Source organism: Gossypium hirsutum, chromosome A09, assembly GCF_007990345.1.
Source record: "Gossypium hirsutum isolate 1008001.06 chromosome A09, Gossypium_hirsutum_v2.1, whole genome shotgun sequence".
NCBI lineage: Eukaryota > Viridiplantae > Streptophyta > Magnoliopsida > Malvales > Malvaceae > Gossypium > Gossypium hirsutum.
The window spans coordinates 30,741,246-30,763,065 of record NC_053432.1 but is presented as its reverse complement, the minus strand read 5'-3'; the positions used below and the strand labels follow the sequence as shown (position 1 = coordinate 30,763,065).

The 21,820-nt window shown below is 34.3% G+C and overlaps 2 protein-coding genes across 3 annotated transcripts; both read left to right on the top strand.

Annotated features, from left to right (window-relative positions):
* Nucleotides 1-790: 790 nt before the first annotated feature.
* LOC107938095 (probable protein S-acyltransferase 7) lies at nucleotides 791-3,667 on the top strand. 2 transcript variants are annotated; one of them, XM_016871160.2, is made up of 6 exons: nucleotides 794-969; nucleotides 1,107-1,228; nucleotides 1,400-1,582; nucleotides 2,095-2,391; nucleotides 2,607-2,840; nucleotides 2,956-3,667. In XM_016871160.2, exons 2-6 carry the CDS (start codon nucleotides 1,133-1,135, stop codon nucleotides 3,472-3,474), a joined length of 1,329 nt encoding a protein of 442 aa, XP_016726649.1. In that variant the 5' UTR covers nucleotides 794-969; nucleotides 1,107-1,132; the 3' UTR covers nucleotides 3,475-3,667. The 2 variants fall into 2 exon arrangements, with proteins under 2 accessions (XP_016726650.1, XP_016726649.1); XM_016871161.2 differs by having other exon boundaries at nucleotides 791-1,228.
* Nucleotides 3,668-5,127: 1,460 nt separating this feature from the next.
* Nucleotides 5,128-8,249, top strand: LOC107938094 (uncharacterized). The gene is made up of 3 exons (XM_016871159.2): nucleotides 5,128-5,622; nucleotides 7,713-7,777; nucleotides 8,055-8,249. The coding sequence occupies exons 1-3, from the start codon at nucleotides 5,268-5,270 to the stop codon at nucleotides 8,136-8,138; spliced, it is 504 nt and encodes a 167-aa protein (XP_016726648.1). The 5' UTR covers nucleotides 5,128-5,267; the 3' UTR covers nucleotides 8,139-8,249.
* The last annotated feature ends 13,571 nt before the right edge of the window (nucleotides 8,250-21,820 follow it).

Below are 21,820 nucleotides of genomic sequence, written 5' to 3'. Positions count from 1 at the left end.
ACCATCAATCGACGTAATCATTTCACTGCGTGAAAGCACTTGAATAACCTTGCTTTCTTTTCATTTTCTTACCATTGCAAGAACCCTCCGAAAGCTTTCAATTTGATCTGCCAACTTTGTTGCTTTTTGTTTTCGATGGGCGTTTGCAGCTAATTATGAGAAAGATATGATGCTATACAAATTGCACTTAAACTAAACCCTAAAGCAGAAATTAAAAAAAGCCCACTCTATTAAATTCAACACTTTACTTTCGCAAATTCCGATGCTTTTATTTTCTAAAAAATTCATTATTTTTTGTATTGGTTATTTAGGGTAACGAGGGTGCAATCATAATGTTGCATGCATTTTTTCTCCGAAAGAGGCTCTCTTCGATTTCATTAAATAATTTTTTTTATCTCATAGGTATTCGATTTTTTAAAAATATTTTTAGCATCTAGAGTTTTTAAAATGAGATTTTGTTTTAAAGTATAAATTTTAGTTAAAAGGTTTAGTCGATCCAACAAGTATCCGAGATGTTTAATTATTTATTTTTAATGTAAAAACAGTGGTTAATGTAGAAAACCGGGACTTGTTGAAATCAAATTTATTTTTAATATTTTAATTTGTTTTTTAGCGAAACCAATTCATTCTTTTGTTACTAGTGTTTCTAAAGAAATTTACTGCTTCCATTTAAATAACTAGGAATTAAAACCTCTTTTAATATAATATTTTAATTTGTTGTTTATAAACAAAATAAAATAATGAGTAGTAGTGATTTTATATATTATATACTTATAATTATTAGTTTGGTGAAGAAATTTAAGCGTAATGCGATGCAACTCAAATTTCAACGAAGAAACAAAATAAAAGAAAAAGGAAGGGAAAACCCACATAGCCCCCAACCATCGTCCCTTTTCCTCTACTTTCAGTACTTTGTTGGAAAGAGGCTCATGACTTGTCGCCTACCCTTCCCCGACTCGCTATTACTCAGTTAACTCGCCCTCCCTTCACTCACTCCCACCATGGCATTCCATTTTTCTGCTTAAAAGCTCTTTCCTTTCCTTTTTTGTTTTTTTTTCCTCAAATCTCATCTTTTGAAGTAAATTATTTTTATCATTATTCTTTAGAGTAAAAGGGAGAGTAAAAGGGAGAGATGTATATGGTGCCGCCACCCCAGCGATCGGATCCGGGTTCCATCGGCGGCGGGTCGGGTGATTTACGGGTTTACCAAGCTTGGAAAGGCAGCAATGTAAGCTTTCCTGGTTTTATTCCTTTTTTCTAGACTTCAAAATCCTTCATTTCCCCCTTTTCTGTTCTATTTGTACTGTAATTTCCATCACAAGTAATAATTAAAAGGACTACATTTTTATCCATGAATTTCAAGGCATTAAACTTATGATTTCTTGTTTATTGTTTGCAGATATTTTTATTTCAAGGGAGGTTTATATTTGGACCGGATGTAAGATCATTAGGGCTGACTATTTTGCTTATAGTAGCTCCAGTTTCCATTTTCTGTGTTTTTGTTGCAAGGAAATTGATGGATGATTTTTCTCATCACTTGGGTAATTTAATTATGGTGGTTGCTGTTGTCTTCACTGTCTATGTAAGTCCCTTTACAAATTTTTCATGTTTGAATGAATTGCTATCTTTGGACAAAAAAACGTTTGATTACATGTTAGGAAGATGATGGTATTATGGTGAGTCCCACTGAGGTGGGATTTCTTTGAGGGATGAACCGTGAATTATCTTGCCTTTAACATTATTTATATTTTCCATGTAGTGTTAATTCATGATGTTTACCATTGTTAAGGTTAGTGATAAACCCCCTTTTGTTCTTGGCTAGATATCAACTCTGAATTCATAATTTGCTATGATCATAGCTTATATGGTCTCCTTTCCTCCGTTTGCGTACTCTTATGGCAGTTTAGTATAGAATTAATAGTAGGATTGCAGCATCGATCTAGATGGCATTTATGAATGTTTTGGAAGGTCCAAAATGGTGTCTTGCATGTAGGAAACAAATCCCCCATGGCATTTATTAGAGTTTTGGAGAATCTATATGATTTCTTTAAAACAGATCTTGAAGCTCATACATGTGTTTGTTTCTTCTTTCAGGATTTACTTCTTCTATTGCTAACATCCGGAAGAGATCCTGGTATAATTCCGCGCAATGCACACCCTCCTGAGCCAGAAAGTTTTGATGGAAATGTAGATGTTGGGGCTGGTCAAACTCCACAGTTACGATTGCCACGTATTAAGGAAGTGGAGGTCAATGGAATCACTGTGAAGATCAAATATTGTGACACTTGCATGCTTTATAGGCCTCCTCGCTGCTCACACTGTTCAATCTGCAATAACTGTGTAGAACGATTTGATCACCACTGTCCTTGGGTTGGGCAATGTATCGGACTGGTACATCACCATTTTCTTTAGGCTACATGGATATGAAGCCTAAACAATGATCTTCATAGTTCATATCCGTCTAGGAACTTAAATTAGCATGTACCTGTTCTTTGCTGCATAATTTTCATATTAAGAGTGGTTGGAAATTGAAATTGCTGTGAAACATGTTTTTCCGATTTCCTCTTTTTGGTATTGTAAACTTTTCTCATGTTTTTTGTCTGCAGCGAAATTATCGATTCTTCTTCATGTTTGTCTTCTCAACAACCCTTCTGTGTATATATGTTTTTGCATTCTGTTGGGTCTACATTAGAAGGATCATGGCATCAGAGGAGACAACAATTTGGAGAGCAATGATTAAAACCCCAGCTTCCATTGTTCTAATAGTTTACACTTTCATTGCAATGTGGTTTGTTGGTGGTTTGACTGCCTTCCATTTGTATCTGATCAGTACAAATCAGGTATGATGGTCATCCTTCTCTTGTCATAATAACGTTGTGAAAAGAGTCCATTAATATATTGTTACATTAGTGCATTTGTTAAGTTGATGTGAGACTGTTTGTCTTGCTTCTGCAGACAACATATGAGAATTTCAGATATCGATATGACCGTCGAGCAAATCCCTATAACAAAGGAGTGGTTGATAACTTCAAGGAGATATTTTTCTCCAGTATTCCATCATCCAAGAACAACTTCAGGGAAAAGGTGCCCAGGGAACCTGTGCTACCAACACGACCAGGTGGTTTTATGAGTCCAAATATGGGGAAGGCTGTGGACGACATAGAAATGGGTAGGAAGACAGTGTGGGGTGATATTGGTGCTGGCACTGATCATTGTGAAGGGCAACTCATAAGTGACCGTGTAAATGTTAAGGAGGGTGAATTAGGAGATTTATCTCCAGATATTAGAAGTACAGTAGATGACATAGGTGACCGTTCTGGTATACATCCCAGGCGGTCTAGCTGGGGTAGAAAAAGTGGTCGATGGGAAATGTCACCTGAAGTACTTGCTTTGGCAGCTAGAGTGGGGGAACCAAACCGAGTCGGTGGAGGCAGCAGTAGCAACAATTTGACAACCGAAAGCCGCCCGACATGACCAATGTGGTGATATTGAATGTAGGATATGGAAAAGGGATTGACTGCTAAGGTTCCGTTTTCTTGTTTCAATCATGTGTAATATGGGGACATATGTTTTTGGGTTTGGCAGGGCATTTGAAAGTGTTGGTTTGGCCCTCTGCTTTGGGGAAGAACTGGTGTGTAGTATGTTGTATGAAAGTGAGGTTTTTCAATTTGATTTGTTAGTATCTAATTGTAGTGACCTTTTCAGATTCGTTTTAGTGTCGTGTAATATCCTCATTTCACCTCTCTGGTCTCTGGACTTTCACAAGGCAGTTAAATTCGGATTCCAATGTCAGTTCTAAGGGTGGAAGTGAGCTATTAATATTCTTTTTTAGTTGAACTGTCAACATCTTCGTCGAAGGCCATATGCTCTTTTTGGTGCTTAGCTCCACAAACAAAGATGCCTAAGCCAGGGAGAAGTGAATTCCATTAATCTATGAAGTCATATTTATCAATTCTATAGAAAGGAGGAATTCACTTCTAAAATTAATCAGTTTTTACGTACTTTTATATTTTTTTATGATAAATAGTTTTAACAATGATGTTATATTTCATATTTGGTTGACATGAATTATTCATATCAACCTTTGATTATAGATTAAATTAATAATACTTGTTTTGTTCGATAAAAAAATATTTATTTTGTAAAAAGGTATTAATCGTTAAATACATAGGCATAATATTAAATTTAACTTTTTTCTTTTATCAATTTAGTCTTTAATTTTTTGAGTTAAATTTGGTCATTAACTTTACAAAGAGTTAATCGCTTTAAAATTAAAAATAAAAATGTGGACTAAAACATTAATCTTTAAGGATATTGGCATGACAACTTGTGTTGTAGTTAAGTGTAGTTCATGTTGATATAACATTATTTGTCTGATATGACATATCAATAAATAATTTAAAATTTTAAAAAAAAGTATTTAAAAATAAAAAAATCAAAAAAGTTCTTAAAAATTCAAAAAAAATAACATGAAGTATACATGACTTGCCATGCAAGATGTTAAAAACTTAACCTTTTAATCAATATTTCCATTAAGAAAACAACAATTCAACCATTTTTCAAAGTCTAATGGTCAATTTCAATATTTTCTTTAAAAGGTTGAGGTCAAATTTAACTTTAAAAAAAGCTAAATGTTTTGGTCAATCCTATCGTCTTTATTTATGTTCTAGTCAAAAAATGTAAAATTTTAAAAATTTAATTAAATGTTGATATATCATCCACGTAAAAATATCATGTATACGCAACATCAACCAAATTAAAAAAATGATAATTTTCTCATTAATTTTGAATGATTTTGACAAAACATGAGTTTAAAAAAGAAAATTAAATAAACAAATATTGAAGTACTTTAAAAAAAAGAAGAAGATATATCTTACCCTTTGTTTGTACTTGGAAACCATTTATGTTAAAACCTACAGCTTTATCTCTTAATTAACCCTCCCAAAGTACGAGAACTAATTACAAATTAAATCATTACTTATTACCTGTCTGCTTTAAGCCTTATCCTTTCTAGCCTGCTCTGCTGCCCAATAATTAAAACAAATTTGTTTTTATTTGTTATATCAACGCTAATTTGTCATTAACAGCTAAAAACATAAAAGATGGAAGGTTGTGATGAATAACATAGTTAATTGCAACACCACACTGTTGCAAGTCCCTCCATTATCGTTGGGCTTTTTTCTTTCTTTCCATGCAAACATATATATGTGTATGTAAATGTAAAATGAGAAAAAGAAAGCAGATTGGTTCATATATTTGTTGGTTCGATGGGTTGTGGTATTTCAAGGAGTAAGATTTCGCAAGAGGGAACAGCGCCAGCAGGTCGTCATTTTAGGATAGTTCATCGAAAGAACGATGAGCGGGCTGTTGCGGATAGTGTCTTCCTATTGTCGTCCAAGCCGTTGGTTCAAGGAGAAAACCATGCCAAGGCTGATCATAAGATGGTGAATTCGGAGAGAAAAGAAGGGCCTGAAAGTGAAAGGGTTGAAAATGAACACAAGGATGATGATGATGAAGAAGAAGATGGACATGAGAGAGATGAAACAATGTTGTGTTCTCCCTCCCCAAGTTTCAAGGATTTTTGTACTACATCTTCCCATCACGATGATGACAACACTCGAGGTGACTTCTTTTTTTGTTACCACCTATTTTAAATTCATCTCTAATTTCAGTTCATTCTTTAAAGCATCTATAATGCCATTATTGTATATAAAGGCATCCTTTATCGTCGACAAGGGAATTCAGCATAACCAAGATAGGATTATAAGATAGTAACATAAAATTCCTAAAAATTAAGTAAAATTGAGCATAATCAAAAAATGATTATTAGATAGGAGTACAAAATTCCTAAAAATTATGGTTTCCCGTCTTTTGTCAAAAAATTTATGTTATAAGAGTTTTAGTATATAAGAAATTGTTCTCGAATAGCACTTACACCAGTAAAAATTTCACAACTTTGAAATGTTTCGAAACCTTGAATAGCAAAAAGAAAGTGAAATATTATATTTTCAAGATTTAATTTTATATTCGAATGAACCTCGTACTAGTATGAAAGTAGGACAAAAGAACTTGGCCATAATATAAAAATGGATTGTGCAAAAATAATAGAAATAAAAGTTGGATTCTATATCATAAGATTGGAAATAAGACTTCTTTTCTTGATTATTGATTTAATGAAATAATAAGATTTGTTTTATTTTTTTATTTTTTATTTTTACAACAATATAGATTGCAGAATCATAAAAAAAAGAGTTATTTAGTAAAAAAAAAAGAAAAAAAAGAAAGAAAGCTTGGCCGGGTATTGATCTAGCCGGTCCGTGGAAATTAGAAATAGAAAGTCTCTTTTGAGCGAAAGCAAAGCCATATTATTTCTTTGCTAGCTACAATGTGAATGAAGTTCTTTCATTAATTTAGTTATTAATTTGGTGTTAAATTTCAACTTAAATATGACTTAAATCATATTTAAAATAGGTTAATCAAATTGTAAGTGTATTGACACTTTGGATCTTAGTTGTTAAAAAAATAACCTTTTAACAGTTTGTTATTTATAATATCATGTATGTATGAAATAATATTTGACGCATCGTCGATGTACATAAACAAAAAAAAATACTAATAATTTTATGGGTAAATTACACCAAAGTTCACTAAACTATTAGTAAGTTTAAATTTTGGTTACTTAACTTTAAAAAGTTATAAAATGGTCACTAAATTATTCAAAAGTTTTCATTTAAATCGCTAAACTATTCAAAAAATTTTATTTAAATCACTAAGTTGTTAAACTTTTTCAAAAAAAAAATATGACTAGCGAGTTGCAAGAGATAATTCGAGGATTGGTAGGGTGGATTAATATCCCTCAATGATTAAAAAACATACTTTAGGTTCAAGTCGATCTAGCGATCAGTGTCGGAGATCAGAGAAGAAAATTGTTTGGATTTTGATTCGTAGATTCATGACGTTTAAAGTTATTTCATGAAAAAAGTTGAATTATAAAATAGAAGAGGAATGAGAACTTTCAATTGGTGCAATCAGTGCAAACAAAGAAGGCCATACAATAATGATTTTAATTGTCTAGTGACTTAATTGAAAACTTTTGAATAATTTAGTGACCATATTATGTCTTTTTGAAGTTGAGTGACCAAAATATAAACCTACTAACAATTTAGTGACATTTGGTGTAGTTTACCCTAATTTTATTTAAACAGAATTAAACATTAATCTTAACTATTATAGATAAATATTAATAACTCTCAAATTTAGGATCTTAGGTTTAAAGTCTAGGGTCTCAGGTCTTGAATTTAGGGTTTTAGCATTAAAAATGAATTATTGTATTTAAATAAAGTTATCAATATTTTATTTGTAAGTCTCCCACTATTTTTTTTGTTGTATTTAATGATGATATGTCATATTATTATTCACTGATAGTACATGAGACTTATACACCAATAGTGCATCAAATATTTTCTCTTTACAATTTAGTTCTGCTATTTTAAATAACATTGATGTTTAGATTGAGGAATGTACATGAATGGTAAGACATTTATACTGCAATTCAAATGTTTTCAAGTTTAAAGATAATTTAAAATTTAGACGATAGTTAAAGAATGTTTTGTGGTATTAACCCAATTCATTTTTGGCTTTTGGGTTTTGAATTATATTCATATATGTTAGCAATAGAGAATTAAATACAATGTTGTGTTCAACTTCTATAGGTTATGATAATACAGAGCAAATAAAGGCCAGACAACAGTGTGATGTTGAGAATTACAACAAGAAGGTATATGAATTTAGTTTTTTTTTTAATTTATTTAAACTCAAATTTTCTAAGTTGTTGCATCAACGGAAAAATCAATTAAGCTAAAGCAATAATAATTTAATTTATTCGCACTAAAATGCTAACAAACAATTATAGCTTTCATATGTGGAAATGCAACAATTTCTTGTTTAAAAAAGTAACTAAATATTCTTTGATTTTTTTTATACAAATTATAGAATTATCGATAATCCTTCCCTAACCATTAAATAATATATTTTTATCTGATTTGTTGAAGCAGGGATCAAGTGGTGGACTGAGGAAGAGAGGTAGAATAACAAAAGGAATTAAAAATACTATTCAACACAAGTTTAAAGTATTTTAAGAGTGGAGAAGTAGAGGTGTTCATGTGCCGGATAGTTAGTTTGGCTCAATCAACCTGACCTGTTTTAGGTCGGCTTTGAATTTATGTTTTTGACTCTCCAGTTTAATTAGTATTGCCCGTTTTACTGTTAAAATAATAAAAATCTTAAATTAATATGATGTCTACGAAACCAACTAAAAATCTTACTAAGGCAAATGCACCTATCAATTAATCGTATAGCTACGGTAAGAAAAGATATTGTTCCCATGAGGACTAAAAGTACTAGTAATTACTATCTTTCTATTATTTAACCGAATAATTGGAGCGATTGATTAACTAAATTAATTAACTATGTACGCGACAAAAAATAAATCAGGAAAATAATCAAGTAAACAACCAAGAAGCAAAATAATACCTAGAAAAGAATTCACCTAGGTTTCATCTGCCATTATCAATCTAAATTACACAATTTCTTCACTTAGTATCTTGATATGTAGAAATCCCTAAATTATGCTAATATCTCTTTTCAAGAATAAGAGCAACTGACTCTAGGTTGATAAATTGAAATTTCTTTCTAATTAAAACACCTATTATCGTATTAACTCAATATATGAATTCCTTTGTTAAATTTGACTCTAATCCGGTAGATTTATGTCGATCTATTTCTAGGATTGCATGCAACTCCACTCAATTACGCTAGATATACTCTTAAATAGGGTCTATTCCTCCTCTGATTTAAGCACATCAAATATAGATCAATAATCTAGAAATATCAAACTAAGAATTGAGCACGGATAATTGAGAACAAGATCTAAGTCTTTATTGCGTAAAATAAAAATCAAAAGACATAATTCATCATAGGGTTCATCTCCCCTAGGTATTTAGAAAATTAGTTCATACTTGAAAATAAAAAAAAATCCAAAACATAGTATATCCAAAAGAAACAAAGAAACTCATGATAATCTCCTAAGAAATCAACTGGGAGTCAATAATCTTGACAGAAATTTGCTTCAGAATCAACTTCAATGGTGTTTTCGGAGTTATTTTCTTGAGTATTCTATGACAGATCTTTCCCATATTCCATTTTTGTCATATATAGGTCTTAGAATGCTTGAAAAACCTAAAAATTGTGTTTCCCCACAGTTCAGAATCCAAATTTGCGAAATTGGCACGACCTGTCACATGGCCGTGTGGCCAAGCGACCATGTAACACCCCTAACTCGTATTTATCACCAGAATAGGGTTAAGAGGCATTACCAGACATTTCAGAACATTTATCAATCATTCTAAAACTTTAATCAAACATCATCATATCATAGCAATTCATACACATATAGTCCCTTTAGAAGGTCAACGAGATCTTAAACATGGTTTAAGAAGGGGTCGAGACTAAACTGATCTCAAACAAAAATTTTTTGAAACTAAATAATTTCTTTAAGTTACAAAGGTCACACGCCTATGTGAATAGGCCGTGGCAAAGCAGGGCATACATACTGACTTATTCACACGACCACAAGACACGCCCGTGTGCCTTGGCCGTGGTCGAAACTGACTTGGGTCACACGGCTAACCACATGCTCGTGTGTTTAGGCTATGCTCCAGACTGACTTTAAAATGTAGGACCACCCTAGGGGACACACGACCGTGTTGTAACATCCTAAAATATGGCCTAGTAGGAACAGTAGTTTCGAGACCACAAATCTGAGATAGAAATGATTATTTTATGACTCTTATGAAGTCCATGATGTGTATGGATGCTTATGTGAAAGTTTCATGAGGAAATTCTATGCATAAAATGTCCAATTGAGCTTTAGGGACCAAATTGAATAAGATGCAAAACTTGTGTTCTAGAAGATTTTAGCATGAAATTGCTTTAGATTATAAATTAGAAGGTCTTAATTATAAATTTTACCAATTTCTAAAAGTTTGGACAAAAATGGACATGTGTAGGAAAAATTTGAAAGAAAGGCCTTAAGGGCATTTTGGTCATTTGGTAAATAAAAGAATAAAAAGGGGAAAATAAGTCAAAATTTGTGACCATCTTCCTTCCCAATTTCTGAAAATCTCAAGGAGCCATAGCTAGGGGTTTTTTCATCCTTTCAAGCTCAATAGTAAGTGTTCCCTAGCTCGTTTTTAATGTTCTTTACATTTTTGAAGTCCCCATAGCTTGATTTACCTATTTCCACCCTTATTTTGAAGTAGGATTTAGGTATGAAAATTTACCCATGTGTGAAATGCATGTATTTTGGTGGTTTATGGAGGAATATGATAGTTTGGTGTGTGATAAATATCTTTCACAAGATGATTTTTCATGAAAACCACTAAAAAGGACTAAATTGAAAAAGGTGTAAAATAAGTTATAAAAATTTGATTTTTATGAAACATATGGGCTGTTATGAGTACAAGGAAAGTTTGACTAGGCTTGAGCAACAAAAAAAATGCATGCATTTCATTTTACGAGCCTAGGGACTAAATTATAAATAAGTGAAAAGTTAAGGGTAAAAAGGTAATTTTACAAAGAACGAATTATGGGTTGATTTAAATAATGTGATTAATAAACAAGTTAAATTTGGCATTATAGATCAAGAAAAACGTGATTCGGGTCTTAATCGAGGGAAGAATAAAGTTTTCGACGAATAGGCTCGTTTATCATCATTTTGTATCGAGGTAAGTGCATGTGTAAATAATGTGACAATATAGTATGTTTTGATGTGTTGATATCATGTGGAAAATATTTTATTATTATTATGTATGTTCTGCCTAAAGATGGTGTTGTAAGCACGAATGATATTATGGTCGTTATCCATGACATCGCGAACAAGTGCAATGGAGACGTTATGTACACGTGAGAAAGAATCTCATTTGAACCTTAGGAATACTTTAGGATACAAGTGACATGTCACTAAGAATTAAGAAATCCGAACTCATTGAGTTGGTCTAGGTTCGTGATATATATGTCGCATCTGAACTCATTGAGTTGGTCTGAGTTCATGATGGATGCGATGTATGTAATTGGTTTCTGGGCGCTGGTCTTGTGTGTGTTCTATTGGTGGCTAGGTAGTCCTGAGTGTGTCGGATACCTAACAGCTTGTGTAAGCAGTTTGTGTAGTTGCACCCTGACCGATAGCTTATGTAAGCAGGCTTGTGAGTAGTTCCATTGCGTGTGTTACATGTAATGAGGTAGCTTTGGCTACGTATGTATATGTGGCACTTATGTGCAACTTTTCCGTGTATCCAATAGTATTCCAATTATTCAACGGGTAATGTAATGGATGAGGTGATGAAAGTCCCAAAGAAGACATGTTAAGAAATGTATGATCATATGATATACTACGGGTAAGTACAGGTATGTATGCTAAACTCATGAGCAATGCCTTGGTAAAGGATGAATTGTGATGAGAAAGTATATATATATATATGAACACTTGATAAATAAGTCAAAATGCTTGAATGATGAATAATCTTTATGGTTATGTTATTATGTCTTTGTGTGATAATTGCTTACTATTATTGCATATTATTTGCATGTGGACTTACTAAACTTTAATGCTTACCCCCTTCCCTTTCCATCCTTTGTAGTACCGCCAAGCTAGATTGGGGATCGGAAGTTGTCGGAGTATTCGATCACACTATCAAAAGAATATTGGGTATAGTGAATTAGATAACTTGAGTATGGCATGTATAGGGGACTTGGTTATTTTGTGATATGTGTCATACAAATTTGGCCAAGTTGTAAAGGCCTCTAATATTAATGATTCATTTTGTAATGGCCATGTGACATGGCTTATATTTGAATGTTGGTTTGTAAACCTAATTGTCCATGCATGCATGAGTTACTGTCTTGATGATGTGAAATATAATTATTTGATGAAGTACGGATTAGATGCTAGAAGATAAGGAATAATTTAATGACTTAAGATGGCTATAGTCATGAATGTGTAACTTGAAGTTATGGTAACAAATTTGGTTATGCATGTAATTGGTGTGGAATGCTTCCAAATGGTGTGACTAATTGAATGTACAATAGGATGACATTATGAAGATGTGAATATGCCATGATAGTGAATATTTGATTGTCTAAATATGTTAAGTTGCTTATCATGATACAAGTTTGAGTGATGGGAAGATTGAGGGTGACAATTGGCTTGGAAAATAGCCTCCAAATGGTCCATACGGGTAGACACATGGGCATATGTCTAGGCTGTTTGAGATACACGGTCTGCCCCCATGGGTGTGTTGGATGGTCGTGTGTCCCCTGCACCCTAATTTTTTTCAAAGTTAGTATGCCTAGTAGTAAACACACGCGCTAAGACACGGGCGTGTGTCTTGGCCATGTGAGAAACACTGCCTACCCATACGGGCGTGTGCTTTGGCCGTGTGAAGTTTGCACCATTTTATGAAAATTCATTTATTTTTAATGTACCACACGGTCTAGACACATAGGCGTGTGATACGACATTGTGACCTTATTTTGATGATGACATTATAATCAAAGATTTACACGGGTTGAGGACATAGGCATGTCCCAAGTCACGCGAGTATGTGTGACCATACGGTCTACCCCCACGGGCATACTCTCCAAAACAAGAAAAAATTTTAAGTTGCCCAAAATCTCCTAAAGTTCTCGATTTAGTCTCGATCCTCTTCCAATGGATGCTTTGGGCCTCGTAGGCCATACAAGGGACGAATTGCGTATGTATGAATGAAATTGATTTTAAAAAAAATTTTATGGCCCGGTTTTGCATGAATGTTTGAGTACAAGTCCAGTAATGGCTCGTACCCTGTCCCACGTCAGACATAGGTAAGGGGTGTTATACTTATTGGTATTAGAGCTACGATTTAGTCAGTTCTCGGACTACTTAGCATGTGTTCGAGTCTAGCTACACATGCCATACTTATATTATGATACTGTGACGACTCCTGATGATTTTAAAATATGTTTTCATACAAAAAAATGGATCTCGGCAGAGCAGTGGCGGATGATGTAGAAAGGAACGCACCTGCTTCTGCTAAAGGAGTGGTGCCATCCTATTGTGGACCCGAAACTGTTAATAGATGAGAATGAGGCAGAGAAGCCTTTCTCCACATGATGAATGCCTGGTACATGGAGTTCGTTCGTTCGAACGAACTCGAACGCTCAACCTCCCTTACCTCCTTCAAATCTTCAACCCGCACCTATGATGCCTCAAGGTATAGATTTTATGAGATTCTCTAGAACACCAGTTGATAAAATCTAGAAGCATGGTGCTGAGGAATTTAGAGCAAATGCCAATGATGACCCTGAGAAAGCAAAGTTTTGGTTAGAGAGTTCGATACGGGTATTTGATGAATTATCTTGTACACACGGGGAATGCTTAAAATGTGCCATATCTTTATTAAGAGATGCAGTATATCACTAGTAGAGAACACTGATATCCGTAGTACCCCTAGTGAGGGTTACTTGGGAATTCTTTCAAGAGGAATTCCGAAAGAAGTATATTAGTGAACAGTTCATCGATTAGAAGTGTAAGGAATTTTTGGATTTGAAACAGGGCCATATGACAGTTAACGAATATGAGAGAGAGTTCGATAGCCTCAACAAGTACGCTTGGGAGTGTGTATCCTCCGAGGCTAAAATGTGTAGAAGATTTGAAGATGGACTTAATGAGGATATCAAGACATTAGTAGGTATTCTTGAGTTGAAGGAATTTGTAGTACTCGTCGAACGGGCTTGTAAAGCCGAAGAACTTATTAAAGAAAAGAGGAAAGCTGAGTTTGAGGCTAGAGACACAAGAAAAAGACACATGAGTATGTCATTTCCATCTCAGTCTAAGAAATCTAGAGAGATGTACTCTCACTCAAATGTGTCAGCTAGACATTCATACAGGAACCGTAGAAAACAAAATTTGAGTTTTAGATCTCAGGCTACATCCATGGCAAGTGTGGGTAACGCTAAACCTTCCAAACCCGAGTGCCAGCAGTGTGGTAGATGTCATTTTGGCACCTGTAGGGTGAGTAATGGATCTTGTTTCAGGTGTGGTTCTCATGACCACTATATTAAAGACTGTCCCGAGATGGTAAAGAAAGAAATATTTTAGAATCCAAGACCGAGTGGCATAGCTTCTAGAGGAAGACCCTCGAGAAATGCCTGGAATGGATCCGGTAGTAAGACTGTAACACAAGATACAGCAGTGAGGTCTAAAGCTAGAGCTCCGACTAGAGCTTATGCCATACGCGCACGTGAAGATGCAACTTCTCTTGATGTGATCACTGGTAATTTTTCTTTCTATGATACTACTGTTATTGCTTTGATAGACCCTGGCTCTACTCATTCATATGTGGGAATGAAATTGGTATCTAGTATGAATATACCTGTTGAGTCTACAGAATTTATGATTAAGGTGTCAAACTTGTTAGGAAAGCATGTGATAGTTGATAAAGTATGTAAGAAATGCCCTTTGATGATTAGAGGCTATTGTTTTCTGGCCGACTTGATGTTGTTGCCATTTGATGAATTTGATGTCATACTGGGTATGGATTGGTTGACACTACATGATGCTATAGGGAATTGTAGACAGAAATTTATTGAATTGAAATGTGAAAATAGTGAGATTCTTCAGGTTGAATCAGATGATACAGATAAGTCGCCAATTGTAATTTCTTCGATGTTTGCTCAAAAATGTATGAGAAAAGGATATGAAGCTTATTTGGCATACATATTACAAAGGAATCTAAATTGAAAATTGAATCAGTGCTAGTTGTATGTAAGGATGCGAATGTATTTCCGGAGGAATTGCTAGTTTGCCTCCAATTAGAGAAGTTGAATTTGGTACTGAGTTAATGCCAGGGACGGCACCTATTTTTATTGTTCCGTACAGGATGGCCCCGACTGAGCTGAAAGAATTGAAGTCACAGTTGCAAGAGTTGACTGACAAAGGTTTTGCGAGACTAGGCTTTTCACCATGGGGTGCTCCTGTGTTATTTGTGAAAAAGAAAGATGGTTCCATGAGATTATGCGTCGATTACCGACAGCTCAATAAGGTGACAATTAAAAATAAGTATCCTCTCCCGAGGATTGATGACTTGTTCGACCAATTAAAAGAAGAGACATGGTTCTCTGAGATAGATTTAAGATTCAGCTATTAGTTACGAGTTAAAGAGTCGGATGTGCCTAGGACTGCCTTTGGAACGAGGTATGACCACTAGGAGTTTCTTGTTATGCCATTTGGATTAACAAATGCTCCTATTGTGTTTATGGATTTAATGAACCGAATATTTTAGCCATATTTGGACAAGTTTGTTGTTGTATTCATCGATGATATTCTGATTTATTCTAGATATGAGGCAAAGCATGTCGAATACTTGAGAACTATTTTGTAGACTTTGAGGGATAAACAGTTGTATGCTAAGTTCAGTAAAAGCGAGTTTTGTCTTCGAGAGGTCGGATTCTTATGCCACATTGTTTTAGGTGATGGTATCCGAGTTGATCCTAGTAAGATTTCTGCTATTGCTGAATGGAAGCCGCCGCGGAATGTAACTGAAGTTAGGAGCTTTTTAGGTTTGGCCGGTTACTACAGATGGCTTGTGAAAGGATTCTTTATGATAGCCACCCTTATGAAGAGATTACTTCAAAAAGATATCAAGTTTGAATGGTTGGAAAAATGTTAGCAAAGCTTTGAGAAATTGAAAATGTTATTGACCGAGGCACCAGTGTTAGTACAACAGGAATCAGGGAAAGAATTTGTGATTTACAGTGATGCATCTTTGAGTGGACTAGGTTGCGTACTTATGCAAGAAGGCAAGGTGGTAGCTTATGCTTCACGGCAACTGAAGCCCCATGAGAAGAATTATCCGACGCATGATCTAGAGTTGGCCGCCATTGTTTTTGCTTTGAAGATTTAACGGCATTACCTATTTGGGGAGAAATGCCATGTCTATACAGACCATAAAAGTCTTAAGTATCTGATGACCCAAAAGGACTTGAATTTGAGGCAACGAAGATGGCTTGAATTGTTAAAAGACTATGAGCTTGTGATTGATTATCACCCTGGTAAGGCAAATGTGGTCACCGATGCCCTGAGCGGGAAGTCTTTATTTTCCTTGAGAGTTATGAACACCCGGCTGACCCTGTCCAATGATGGTGTAATTCTAGTAGAGTTAAGAGCTATACCGACTTTTTACAACAGATTTGTGATGCTTAGAAAACTGATAAATAGTTACAAGCAAAGAAAGCTCAGTATGAGTCGAACAGTGAACTAGATTTTTCCGACGGTTGTCTGAGGTTCTGTGGTAGAATTTGTGTTCCAAAGAATACTGAGTTGATTCAGAATATTTTTCAAGAAGCTCATAACGGATGTATGTTAGTTCACTCCGGTAGAACTAAAATGTACAATGATTTAAAGAAAATGTATTGGTGGAATGCTATGAGAAGAGATATATTCGAGTTTTTGTCGAGGTGATTAATTTGTCAACAAGTAAAAGCCGAACACCAGGTACCTTCAGGTTTACTTCAACCTATTTTAATTCCCGAATGGAAATGAGACTGAATTACTATGGATTTTGTGACAGGCTTGCCATTGACGCCAAGGAAGAAAGATGCCATCTAGGTTTTCATTGACAGATTGACAAAATCAGCTCACTTTATACCGGTACGCACTGATTATTCACTTGATAAGTTGGCTGAATTGTATATCTCTGAAATCGTTAGACTCCATGGAGTACCTTTGTCGATTATTTTGGATAGAGATTTGAGGTTCACTTCACGGTTTTGGAAGAAGCTATAAGAAGCTTTGGGTACAAAGCTAAATTTTAGTACCACTTTTCACCCACAGACTGATGGACAATCTGAACGAGTAATTCAGATCTTGGAAGACATTCTCCAATGCTGTGTATTGGAATTCTAAGGTAGTTGGGAAAAGTACTTACCGTTAGTTAAATTTGCCTACAATAACAGTAATCAGTCGAGCTTAAAAATGGCACCTTATGAAGATTGTATGGACGTAAGTGTCGTACACCTTTGTACTAGACTGAACTTTAGGAGAATAAGATTCATGGTGTAACATCACAAAATAAGGCCTAAACGAAACAGTGGTTGCGAAAACACAAATTTGAGATAGAAAAGTTTATTCCGATTAATTTTTATAATTTACCGAGTGATTAGATGCATGTGTTAGAGTATCGATGGAAAATTTTATAGATAGCATGCTTAATTTGCCTACTAGGGCTTAATTGCAAAAGTTGATAAATATGAGTTTTAGATGCTAAAGTATTAAATTGAAGAGTATAACTGAAGTAGAGGTCCTTAAATGGTAATTAGACCATTAGGTTTTCTTGGACAAAAATGGACATACATAGATAAAAATAACTAAAGTTTTAATGAAGGGTATTTTAGTCATTTGATAATTAAAAGATTAAAAAAGAGAAAAAGATGGAAAAATGTGCCCATCTTCTTCATTAAGCAGAAATTTCAAGGGTTCTCCATAGCTAGGGTTTTGTCAAGCTTCCAAGCTTCATAGTAAGTGATTCCAAGCTCCGTTTTTAATGTTCTCTACTTTTTAAAGTCCTAGTAACTTGATTTAGCTTATTCTAACAATAATTTAACCTATGGTTCATATTTGGAAAAATACCCATAGGTGAAATGTGTTTATTTTAATGTTTTATGGTAGAATATGAAGCTTGAAATTATGTTAAACGACTTGAGCTAAGTGATTTTAAGCGAAAACGAGTAAAACGACTGATAAATCGTAAATTATACACATTTTTACCCCATGTTTAATGCATTTTTTGGATGATTTCTCATTAGGATTGGTGAATTCGATGCTTTTAATGCTTTAATTTCATGTTTTATACTTAGGAGAGCATAGGAGAGTGAAAGGAACGAGAAATGGGCCAAAAATGGAGAAAATGGACCAAAGTACGAAATCAACACGGCCTGGACCTCCTCACACGGGCAGACCACACGGCCATGTCAATTTGGCAGAATTGGAGTACGACTCACACGGGCGTGTCATATGGGAGTATCCCTGCCGAGCCCAAGTTAAGTTCAATTTGGAAAAGGCCACTTTGGAGGGCTTCTAGGCATTCCAAAGCCTATAAATACACCCTAGAAGATGAGAAAAAATGAGACGGAGAATAGGGGGTAAGGAGTTACCCCAAGGAAGCCGATTGATCCATCTCAGAAGTTGGATTCATTATCAAGATTGAAGATCTCTCCTCAATTTCCCTTCAGGAGTTTTGGGTTTTCTTTATGTTTTGTACTCTTTATTCTTCTGAGATGTTTTCTTATTTAGTTATGAACTAAATCCCCTAAATACCTAAGGGCAATGAAACCTAAGACAAATCTTGTTATTATTTTCTGAATCGAATGATAAATATTTAACTTGTTCTTAATTATGTGTTCTTAATTCTTATTTTGATATCCCAGGATATTGATTCAAGACATGCTCTTATTCAGAGGAGGAATAGACCCTGTCTAAGAGTAATTTTTTCATAATTAAGCGGAGTTGATTGCGCTCCTAGAAATAGGGTGACAAGATTTTGCGGATTAGGGTGAAACCTAATAAGGGGATCCATAGATTGAGTTAATGCAACCCTAGAGTGTTAATTAGAGAAAAGTCTCGGTTATTCAATCTAGGGATTAGACATTATTAGTCTTGAATAGGGATAATAACATAACTTAGGGATCTCTACGGAACAAGTTGAATGAATAAATCGTCCGATTCGGAGCCAGAATAACAAGTAAAAAGTCTAGGCGGATTTTTTCTTAGGTATTGTCTCAAGCCAATCGATTTTCCCAAAAGAAATTCCCCAACTCTTTTCTCTATGCGTTCTTAGTTTAGATAATTAGTTAAATTAAAACAAAACCCCATTATTTTTAGGCTAGATAATAAAAAGACAGTCATTAGTAGTACTTTTAGTTGCCTTGGGTATGATATCCCGGTCTTGCCATTACTATACTATTGTTCGATAGGTGTGCTTGCCTTTTCATCGTGATAATAGTTAGTCTAGGTTTGATCTTCATTATAAATATTTATTACTTGTTACGAATCATGCGATCAACGACATAATCGGTAAAAATACCTAATGGTTATAAGTACATGTTAGAGTGAGAATTTGATGTTGCCTTAGGTAAATAAATGATCGGCATGTCATAAAACATAAGAATTAGGGATAAAGTTTCATTTCTGAGCCTTGGGGAAAATGTGTAATTATGCAAAAGTTTAGAGGCAAAATTATAATTTTGCCAAAGTTAGAGTTAATGACTGTTTTGATAAATGTGAATATTAAATAAGTTAAATTTGCTATTATAGATTAAGAAGAACGAAATTCAGGGTTAGACCGAGGAAAGAAAAAGGTTGAGGACTAAATCAAAATATTTGATCGTATTTTGTATCGAGGTAAGTTTGCGGTAAATAAATGCAATGTTTTATTATTTATAATTAATGATGTTATTTTTGAGCATCTATATATTTATTTTGTAAATTTATTCCTTGATGATTCAAACAAGAATTGACGGAGAAATGATACTTAAAAGTCCCAGTTGAACCTTAGGAATGTGTAGGATACAAATGTTATGACATTAGGGTTTAAGGATACCAAGTAAGACCATGCCAAGGCATGAGATTGATAAGTTCTACAAGGCAAGGAAATCATGTAAGACCATGTCAAGACATGGCATTGATAAACTACTATAAGACAAAAATCCCATTTAAGACCATGCCAAGGCATGACAATGGTGAGTTCATATGGCAAGGATACCACGTAAGACCATGTCAAGACATGGCAATGGTAAGTTTAAAAAGGAAATGTACCCGTGTATCCTTAGTATTCCAAATGGTTCAACGGAAAATTCAAAGAGTGTGCCAAAGGGAAGGTAAGATAAGTCCATGTTTGAAAGGTTCAGGTTATCTTGATAATTCATTTAGAATGTTGTTATTTATTTACATGCAAACTTACTAAGCTTTATGCTTACTCCCTTTCTTTTCTCCCTTTTTTATAGTATCGCAAAGCCAATTCAGAAAATCGTAAGGATGTCGGAGATCGCCTCACACTATCAATGAGTTATCTCGGTATTTTGTGACTAGAAATACTTTAAGTTATGGCATGTATAGGGACTTGGCTATTTTGTGTGTATGTCCTTATGATATGATTAAAGAATGGAATGTGAATACTTGGTAATGATTAGCTTATGATATAGCTAAATAAGAACATGTTTTGGTATTATGTATGCCTAAATGAGGTTTGATGTAAATAAACTAAGAAAGAGTAAGAGTTGGCCATGGAACAGTTAGGAAATAACAATAACGATGTTGTTTTGAAAAACCACTAAAAATTGTAGAAATATAATTAAATGGTGAATGAGATATAGAATTAAATATTATCTAGTCTATTTTCATAGGAAAGAAATATAACAAGCAAAAGAAATCTATATTCTGAGATATTTAAATTTCTGTAAGACTGGTTCAAAGTGACATTGTGATCCCCTGTCCCAACTTTGGAAAATCACTAGAAATTGTAAAAAAATAATTATAAGTCAAAGTTTATATTTATAGATTCCTTAGTTAGTCTATTTTCATTATAAAAAACAAAAAATTGATTCAATTTCTGTATAATGAGATAATAGATATTTAGTGAAGAGAGGTCAGATTTACTAAACTGCAAAATAGGGGAACTTTTAATGAATAAATTGCACTAATTGGCCAAACCAAAACTTCTGAAAAATTTACGGTAAGAAGATATATGAGTCTAGTTTCGTGGAAATTTTACGGATTTAAATTTTAAGTTTCGTAACTCGAGTTATACTTAATTTAGTGACTATTATGCAGATGAATAGTTTTATTATGAATAGTGAATAAATTGTTTTGATTTGTGTAAGTAATCGAAAATTTTTCAATGTTCTCGGTTTGGTCCCGAACCGTCCCAATTGCACATTTTAGAGCCTCGAGGGCCCTTTTTAGGGTTTTATTGGATGAATGTGAGCAAAGTAAAATTTTTTTAAAAGTAAATTTTTTTATGCCCTAAACAGGTAAGATAAGTCTGGTAACGCCTCGTGCTCGACTTCGGCGATAGTCTTGGGTAAGGGGTGTTACACATGGAGTTGATTAGGTTAAGGAACCGAAGAAAAGGTGAAAGTAATTTGTGATTGTTTGAAAGTGACATCAGACAGGAAAAAAGTCGTATGCGAATTTGAAAAGAAAGGAAATTGAGTATTAAGTCGGTTATAAGGTATTCTTGAAAGTATCTCCATGGAAAAAGGTTTTGAGATTTGGAAAAAAAGGCAAGTTGAGTCCTCATTTTATAGGACCGTATGAGATTACTGAAACAATAGGTCTGGTAGCATATTGATTGGCTTTGCCATCTGAATTGGAAAATATTCACGATGTATTTCATGTGTCTATGCTGCGCCGGTATAGATCTGATCCTTCACATGTGATTGCACCGACAGAGGTTGAAATCCGACCATATATAACTTACGGTGAGGAACCAGTTAAGATCTTGACTTGAGAAATTAAGCAATTGAGAAACAAAAGTATTACCCCTGTGAAAGTTTTATGGAAAAGACATGGGGTTGAAGAAGCTACATGAGAGCCCAAGGAGGCTATGAGGAAACAATACCCAAACCTTTTTACCGGTAAGATTTTCGGGGACGAAAATCCTTAAAGGGGGAGAGTTGTAACATCCTGAAATAGGGCCTAGTTGGAATAGTGGTTTCGAGACCACAAATT

Bases quoted from the DNA above. Each gene is read 5' to 3' on its own strand.
- LOC107938095 (XM_016871161.2), top strand. From the start codon at position 1,133: ATGTATATGGTGCCGCCACCCCAGCGATCGGATCCGGGTTCCATCGGC. The intron at 1,229-1,399 runs GTAAGCTTTCCT...TATTGTTTGCAG, and splicing joins AAGCTTGGAAAGGCAGCAAT to ATATTTTTATTTCAAGGGAG. The intron at 2,841-2,955 runs GTATGATGGTCA...TTGCTTCTGCAG, and splicing joins ATCTGATCAGTACAAATCAG to ACAACATATGAGAATTTCAG.
- LOC107938094 (XM_016871159.2), top strand. From the start codon at position 5,268: ATGGGTTGTGGTATTTCAAGGAGTAAGATTTCGCAAGAGGGAACAGCG. The intron at 5,623-7,712 runs GTGACTTCTTTT...CAACTTCTATAG, and splicing joins CGATGATGACAACACTCGAG to GTTATGATAATACAGAGCAA. The intron at 7,778-8,054 runs GTATATGAATTT...TTGTTGAAGCAG, and splicing joins TTGAGAATTACAACAAGAAG to GGATCAAGTGGTGGACTGAG.